Consider the following 8,602-nt stretch of genomic DNA (forward strand, 5'->3'; position numbering starts at 1 on the left):
TAATTGCTATATATATATATATATACTAGTGGATAGACAAAGATGGGAAGACACTTGGAAGTTTTTTCTGCAGAATAGAAATGAGGATTTCTACATATAAAAGTACAGCTTTGATAATAGCATAAGTCTCCTGTAGTCACATTTCTAAGTGATACTCAATATGTTATACCAATTTTCATTATAAAGTTGCACAATACAGAAAGGACTTGCCAAGCCTGACAAAAGCATACAGATAAAAAGACATTGTCAAATGCTTAGAAACAAGCAGCCTCAAAGCAGAGCAGGGACAATGACAGTGACCACAAGCTTGCCCTCCCACGTTGGCTTGTATTGGTTGCCTGTGTTAAATGTCAAAGCTCTGAGAAAAGGGGAGTGGCTTCTCTCCCAAAAATGAGGGCCAGATGCAGACATTTTAGAAACCAACCAGAGCCCCCAGAGCTGGCAGACACCAATGTGACGCTGCCATGGGCCCTCAGCTCCTGGGCTGTGTCATGCTTTGTCTCCTGGGAGCAGGTGAGTCCCAGAACACCTGGGCAACCCTTGGCCAAAGCTTGCAGGTCTTAGCTGGAGTCCCTTCCTAGAGGCAACAGCACAGGCACCCTCCTCGGCTACCTCTAGCTCTGTTTCCTCTCCTCACAGGTCCCACAGAAGCCGAAGTGACCCAGACCCCAAGACACCTCATCACAGAGACCAAAAAGAAGTTGACAGTGACTTGTTCTCAGAATATGAACCATGACGCGATGTACTGGTATCGACAAGACCCAGGGCTGGGTCTAAAGCTGATCTATTATTCAATTAATGTTGATCATTTTGAAAAGGGAGAGGTTTCTGAGGGGTACACGGTGTCTCGAACAGAGAAGGGGAATTTCCCTTTGACCCTGGAGTCAGCCAACATCAGCCAGACCTCTCTGTATCTCTGTGCCAGCAGGTAACCACAGCACTGCATGGCCAGCTGCTCTCCACACAAAAAGGGCAGCCACAGAGCAAGGAGGCTCCTCCCTCGGGAGGCCCCACCCAAGCAGGAGGAAAACCTTCCCCCACCATCAGTGCCCATAGAAGTCCCTCCCAAGTCCCCAGCTTCTGGGGCTCTGAGTGATGCAGACCCTCTGCAGTGTGTCCTGCTCTCACTTGTTGTACCAATAAGTTTGTCAAAGGTCAGGCAGGACAAGCTAACTGTGCTTGGGCTAGAGCTGGGGTAAGGCATTCCTTTCCTAGACAAGGATTCTTACATACTCTGCCATCTTTTCTCCTTACTGACCTTCACTGTTGCCCAAAGAACAGTCCATACCAATCCAATCACTTGACAAAATGTTGTCCCACATCATGGATCCTATTCCTAGATGTTTTGTCACCAGGAAAATAGCATGTTCTGAGTCTTTTGTTAAATATGACATCTCAGCAAAGTGTCTTGCTGTCCACCAAAATGCCTGAGCCAGAGATGTCCTCTCCTTCCACACCTCATCCGTGGCCACTCCCTCCACATTTCCAAGTATTAAATTCTTTGCAAATTTTACTATTTTTTCTAACCTCGCTGATAACATCATGGTCCAGCAAACCTCATCTCTCACCTGGATTCCTTAACCACATTTCAAATAGTCACCCTCATTTCTAATTTGCTACCTGGTCCAACAAACAAACTACTCACTCTCTTGAGCTTAAAACCCATTTACCAGCTAAAGACTCATGCTTATGTTACTTCACAAGCCTCTCAGCTCCTTCTAATGATGTGGTGTTTGCATACCTGCCTACCATCCTAACGTGAACTTCCTCTTTCTACAGTTATTGCAACTGCCTTCCTTTCTACCAGATGTTTCCACATCTCTCGGGTGACCACCTATGTCCTATGCTGACTCACTCCTGGCTCATCACCTATAGTGTTCATCTTACCTGGAGCACCTTCCTCTTCCTCTTTACCTGAATATCTACTAATAACAATTCTTCTGCATATGAATTGAGAAGTCATTTCCTCCAGGAAAATGTCCCTGAATTCCTGAGTAGTTTGGTTAGTTCCTCTGCTGGGTGTTTGTATGACAGCCTGAACCTTCCGTGGTTCTGGATGATGTCTGTTTTGTCTTTTAGTTGTATTTTTGAAGTGGTTGTGCAAGGCAGCAATTTCAAGTATTTACCTATGCTGCCATCTTGGTTTCTCCAGCACCCAGATATTTTTGGTGGCTGGTTTTATGGACTGAATTGCATCCACTCAAAATTCATATGTTGAAGTTCTATGCCCCAGTATCTCAGGACATGACTGTATTTGGACATAAAGTCTTTAGAGAAGTAATTTATGTTAATGAAGTCATTGGAGTGGGTCCTTTCCCAATATGCCTGGTGTTATATAAAAAAAGAAAAGAAAATTAGGAGCCAGTCACACACAGAAGGAAGATCATGTGGCAACAAGGGGAGAAGATGGCCTGCTATAAGCCGATTGGTTCCTCTGAAGAAACCAATCTGGTTGACGCCTTGATCTTGGACTTCTAGCCTTCAGAATAGTGAGCAAAACAAATTTCTGGTTTTTGTCACCCACTGTGGAAGCATTAGCAAACTAACACAGGTGATCACACAGGCACCTTCTCCCTGGCACATTCCAAAATTCCAGACTCAAGGAAGCAAAGTGGGTGTTCAACATAAACCACATTGTGCCAGCAGCCTAGACACAATGAACTAAACAGAGGGGACACTACTGAAACCCAGATACCCAGAGGCAATCCCAGAGCCTACCCTGTAAGCAGGTCCTTCTAAGATAGCTGTCTCAGGCTTGCTATGTTTTTATCTACACACACACTCACACACACACACACACACACACACACACACATACACACTGACACTCCCATGAGGAAAAGGGGTGGCTTTCACTCTAGCCCCTCTACTAGTAAATTCTTTTAGAATCTGAGGATTGCTGAGGGATCATGAGTGTGGGCAGGGACAATGACATCAGAGATGATCAGCCTGTAACCTTGGCCTCAGAGAAAATACATTTGTGTCTCAAACCTGCCATGGGACTCAGGCTCCTCTGTGGTGTGGCCTTTTGTTTCCTGGGAGTAGGTGAGTCTGGGAAGTTGGTGGTGAACTCCTAACTTATTATTTCTAGGCCCTGGATACAAGACTTTTCCCTCATCAAGCTTCTTGATGACCTCCTTTTACCTCCTTTATCCTCCTTTCACAGGTCTCATGGATGCAGAAGTAACCCAAGTCCCAAGATATCTGATCAAAAGAAAGGGAGAGAAAGTTTTGATGGAATGTTTACAGGATATGGACCATGAAAACATGTTCTGGTATCGACAAGACCCAGCTCTGGGGCTGCAGCTGCTCCACTTCTCATATGGGGTTGACATTTATGAGAAAGGAGATTTCCCCGATGGGTACAGTGTCTCTAGGAAGAAGAAGGAGGGCTTCTCCCTGATCCTGGGGTCTGCCAGCACCAACCAGACATCTGTGTACCTCTGTGCCAGCAGTATATCCACAGCGCTGCACAACCACATCCTCTCTGCACAAAAAAGGCAGGTGCCAGAGGGAAGTGACCCTAACTCAGGGCTGAGTTACATCGGCTACTTTGAACAAAGGTGGCCACTCAGTGGAACCAAGCCCATGGACGTACAATTTGGCCTGGAAAGCACAGGATATTTTTTATGCCCCATGCACCATCATTTCTGAATTAGGGGCCATTCCAAAGTTAGTCTGCCCAGACTTGTATATTATCCCCAGCCTAAATTCATGAGACTCTACCCCAGTCAGGAGGAAACATCCTCACACATATTTACATGGAAGAAGCTCTGTTCTATCATTTTTTTTAACCAATTTTTCTCCCCCTGTCTTATTCTTGTCCCTCTTACTGTCATTTGACACTTTGCTCCATGTCTTTGCTCTTAATCAATGTTTCACTAGGGGGCATCACACAAGCTAAACTCCTTCTTCAGATAAATTTTATTCTCCCTATATTGACTTAAGAGAAAACATGTGGAATTTGAATTCTATTCATTCAATCTAAAATTAGAACAACTCTAATAAAAAGCAATCTTTCTCCACTATCTCTAAGTGGTCACTAATGTTTTACTAGAAACAGGTAAGGAATAAATTATGATGCAGAGGTTATAAAAATTAGGTTACATCTGTACACATGATCATCTGGAAAAGTATGTGTGTATTTTAAAAATATATTTAATTGATTTCAGAGAGGAAGGGAGAGGTAAAAACATCAATGATGAGAGAGTCATCCATCTGCTACCTCCTGCACAACCCTCAAAGGGAATTGAGCCAAACCATGACCTTCTGGTTTATAGGTCGACACTCAACCACTGAGCCACGCCAGCCGGGCATATCTGTGCATTTTAAAGAATGAAACATCTATCCTGTCTGTAAATAGTAATTGAGTCCTTTGGGAATACAAGAGAAATACTTTGCTTACAGTGATGGATACACGATGCAGTGTGCAGATGTTGTTTTGTTGAGTTATACACTTAAAACCTGTACAGTTTTGCAAACTAATGTCACCCCAAGAAATTCAGTGAAAAAATAAACATAGCAAAAGAATGTAACTTCAAAAAAGAGTATTAAAAAGCTTGGTAGAGTTCACAGGTGTGTGCATTCATCAAAACTTATTTAATGGTACTTAAGAGTTGTGTCTTTTACTGTATGCAAATTTACCTTAAAAAGAATCATAAATAAATATTGAACACTAGTTAATTATATGCATGCTTAAGTGTTTAAAAGTGAACTATGCCTTTAATTATACAGAGCAGAGCTGCCTCACACAGATTGTCAAACTGCAGCGGGAAGGCCGGGGAGGGTTGGGGGACAGGAGGGAGAGGAGTTAGAGATCACCTGAAGACTTGGTATGCATCCATATGAGCATAACCAATGGACATAAGACACTGGGGGGTAGGGGAAGCCAGGGTATTGTCAAGGGCTGGGGGAAAAAAAGGACACATATGTAATACCCTTTGTAATGCTTTAAGCAATAAAAAAAAATTTTAAAAAAATAAAAATAAAATAAAAGTGAACTATGCCTTTAATTAACTTTTAAATGTATCGAAAATGTACATGGGTAGATGGATAGTTTTATGATAAAGCAAAAAGTAGCTTTATCAATGTGGTAGAATCTAAGTGGTGGGCACATGAATGTTCAATATAAAACTTTCAACTTCTATCGAGGTTTTAAAATTCTCATAATAAAATGGGAAATAATAATGAGGCAAATATGTATGTTCTGATATAAACTAAACTTTTCAATGTATTGCTAATAATACATTGTTAATAAAATAAGCAGCAAGGTATAGGAAGACCAATCAGATACTTATAAACTTGAATAAGTCAAGAATATGTCTAGTAACAGATACAACAAGCTAATTGACCAGTTGCTTCTGGGTAAGGTACCTTACTTCTTGCTCAGTTTTGTGTTTTTTGAAATTTTAACCATGTGCATGTATTAATTCAATAAATAAATACATTAAAATTATATGATAACGGTAACCATGACACCTCTGAAAGTAAAGTCTAAAGACACAAGTGCTGTTTGAAGATAATGAAAAGAGAAAAGAATGTCTTTGCTATTGTTTTATAAAAGAAAGAATACCACTGAGAGGGAAAGATTTGGAATTTTTTAAAGACTAAGAGTCACTTGGTAATTTTCAGGATTTAGGATGAATGAACTAGAAAAAGATCTTGGGTTATTTTGGTAGACATTTTGACATATTTGTCTAAATTTTTAAAATGTATCCCTAGATGTCGAGAAAAAAATGGAGTATTCTATATCTTTCATCAGCATACTACTTAGCAGGGTTTATCTTACATCACTCACTGCCTCTGGCACTGCCCATAGATGTACAGGCTGCAAACACACACACACACACACACACACACACACACACACACACACACACAAACACGCCATAGCAGAAAGGCTTACTGAAATATTATTATCTCTAACATGCTGCATTTCCTTGATCATAAGGTAAATTGTTTTTGAGTTTTATATTTCCAAAATATGAGTAAATCCTGTAATCTATATTCATTTCTAATGTAATATTAACACCAACCAAAAAGAGCCATTATGTTTTTAAGAGTGCATCTTATTCAGTGGTTCTCAACCTTCCTAATGCTGCGACCCTTTAATACAGTTCTTCATGTTGTGGTGACCCCCAACCATAAAATTATTTTCGTTGCTACTTCATATTTGTAATTTTGCTACTGTTTGAATCATAATGTAAATATCTGATATGCAGGAACTATTTAGGCAACCCCTGTGAAAGGGTCGTTCGACCCCCAAAGGTGTCGTGACCCACAGGTTGAGAACTGCTGTATAATTAGCTGGACTTTCTGAATCAAAGATATAAGGTAGGTTAGTTTTACAAGAATTTGTTTCTAAAGGTCCTTGTTTCCTTTATGGTGTTTGGCCTGTCATTCTCATTCATTCACCAGATTTTATTAAGTTCAGACAACTGCAAAGTGAGACCATCCTTGACAGTATTGATATTCACATTGGGTTTTGAGGTCACATAGACATGGACTTGAGTCTTGCCTGTGTCACTTACTCTTGGATTATGTGAACTTGGGTAGGTTATTTAAGATCTTTATGTTTTCCTCATCTGTAAAAATGGGATGATAGTGCCTAAGTAGCCTAATTTATAGGCTGAAATCATACATGTAAAGCATGGAGTAAGTGCAGAAAAATACTAGCTCAACTTTTATGAACAATAAAGTATTTTATTTGGAGGGAGGAAAACAGGAGTAGAGGCCAGTTTACTAGAGTATGGGTTGAGGGAGGAATAATGGGGATGGTTTGGGACAATGAAGACTCAACAGACAGTTGAAATTCTGAGTTATAAGATTCCCTCATATTCTAAAGTTTTCCTTTAGTTATTTGAAGTCAGTGCTGCATCCCATTTTTGCTTATACCCAAAGGGAAGCACATACATGGCACTGAATAATGATGGATGGAGAGGTGGTGACACATAGTGGATGATGGCAGTTACATACTGGGATACCTTGTGAGTGAAGAGTTACACAGTTCCACTAGGGGCAGACTAATTTTCTCCACATTTTGCAGAAACTCAACTTCCTATTTACAGGAAAGGAACTACACAGTGGTGAGGAAAGATGACCTTGAGTTTGACTTCTCAGTGTCTTTTCTTATGTAAGAGGAGAGGATATCACCTAAAGATGCTCACTTTCCTACTACTTCTCCTAAGACAAGGTACGAGCCTTATTGGGTGGGGAAGTCTGGGATTAATATTAATGTTGAATAGAGGAGTAGAGGGTCTGAGGCCACCAGTCAGAGAATGGGGGGAAGGAGGAGAGGGAAGATGTTGGATTATAGAATATGACAGAATAATAGTTGGCAGAACAAAATGGAGGCAGTGCCACAGGGTTCTTTGGGAGCCAAGGTGACATTGGATCAAATAGTAAAAAGAGCTTCCTTCCTGGGGACAAGCTGGTCAGCGCTCATGGCTTTCTCTATCTCCCTGCAACCAGGCTCTGTGTTTGGTGCTCTCCTCTCTCAAAAGCCACTCAGGGACATCTGTCAACGTGGAACCTCGGTGACAATCCAGTGTCAGGTTTATAGCCAAGTTGCCCTAATGTTCTGGTACCGACAGCTTCCTGGACAGAGCTTGACACTGATTGCAACGGCAAATCAGGGCTCTGAGGCCACTTATGAAAGTGGATTTACCAAGGACAAGTTTTCCATCCGCCGCCCAAACCTAACGTTCTCCATTCTGACTGTGAACAGTGTGAACCCCGAAGACAGCAGCTTTTACTTCTGCAGCGCTGGAGACACAGTGCCGGGCACAGATCAGAGATCTGAGCAAGAACTTCAGCTTCCTTCTGCCCATCTCCCTCCTCCCCAGTTCTCATCCAGATGAGCTCTGTCGAGGCAAGCTGGAGGGAGGAAACCACAGCTTCCAGGCAGAGACAGATGTTTGTGTGTTTGTGGGTAGGTATGAGTATGAATGTGTAGACTGAGATGGAGAGAAAATGTGTGGGACTAGCTGGAGGGCCTATCCACAGACATGAAAGGTGGCTACTGGGAGCCTGAAGATAAAATCCTCCAGAAGAGTGCTTAGAAATGCTCAGTAAAGACAATCAAATATAGTTTGCCTTCAAGTGACAAGTTCAGAAATACTCTTGAACTATTTCTTCTCAATGCTATATTTAGCCTCTTCTCTATCAATATAGTTCAGAAGGCCCTTAATCATCTTAATAGCATACTGGCCCATTGCACTCATGGTATTATGCTGATTGTTCTTTGTGAATAGAAATTATAAAGCACTCTAGATGCCTCAGTATATGACATATGCAGGCCAGAAGAATGTATAATCTGCAAAAGTTCAGGGACCTGCCACATTGGTGAGCTTATACGTAGTCCAGATGTGTGGGACATGTCAGAATATTCCCTCTAATATGAGAGATAAGTCTTATTACCATCTACTATGCAGAAAGAAGTGCAGTATTTCATGGGCCTCTATGGACTTTGGAATTAACATATACTGCAGTTGGGTGTGCTGCTTGGGTCCATTACTATATCATCTGTAAGGCTGGCCCTGGGTGGGCACAAGAGTGTTGTGTAGCAGAAACAAGGTTGGGATGAAAGCGGCCCTGCCACCTG

General features: G+C 41.7%; 1 protein-coding gene and 1 gene segment (V, D, J or C); both read left to right on the top strand.

Moving 5' to 3' along the window:
* Window positions 1-440: 440 nt before the first annotated feature.
* LOC111827187 lies at window positions 441-932 on the top strand. The segment is given in 2 exon segments: window positions 441-513; window positions 640-932. Coding segments are annotated over 2 exon segments (342 nt in total).
* Window positions 933-2,991: 2,059 nt separating this feature from the next.
* On the top strand, window positions 2,992-7,859 carry LOC102418682. The gene is made up of 3 exons (XM_014460802.1): window positions 2,992-3,045; window positions 3,167-3,504; window positions 7,593-7,859. The coding sequence occupies exons 1-3, from the start codon at window positions 2,997-2,999 to the stop codon at window positions 7,857-7,859; spliced, it is 654 nt and encodes a 217-aa protein (XP_014316288.1). The 5' UTR covers window positions 2,992-2,996.
* The last annotated feature ends 743 nt before the right edge of the window (window positions 7,860-8,602 follow it).

The sequence above is a fragment of the Myotis lucifugus genome, unplaced genomic scaffold (assembly GCF_000147115.1).
Source record: "Myotis lucifugus unplaced genomic scaffold, Myoluc2.0 scaffold_141, whole genome shotgun sequence".
Taxonomy (NCBI): Eukaryota; Metazoa; Chordata; class Mammalia; order Chiroptera; family Vespertilionidae; genus Myotis; species Myotis lucifugus.

Coding starts and splice junctions, on each gene's coding strand:
- LOC102418682 (XM_014460802.1), top strand. CDS start 2,997: ATGGGACTCAGGCTCCTCTGTGGTGTGGCCTTTTGTTTCCTGGGAGTA. Junction 3,046..3,166: donor CTTTTGTTTCCTGGGAGTAG/GTGAGTCTGGGA, acceptor CTCCTTTCACAG/GTCTCATGGATGCAGAAGTA. Junction 3,505..7,592: donor TCTCTGCACAAAAAAGGCAG/GTGCCAGAGGGA, acceptor TGGTACCGACAG/CTTCCTGGACAGAGCTTGAC.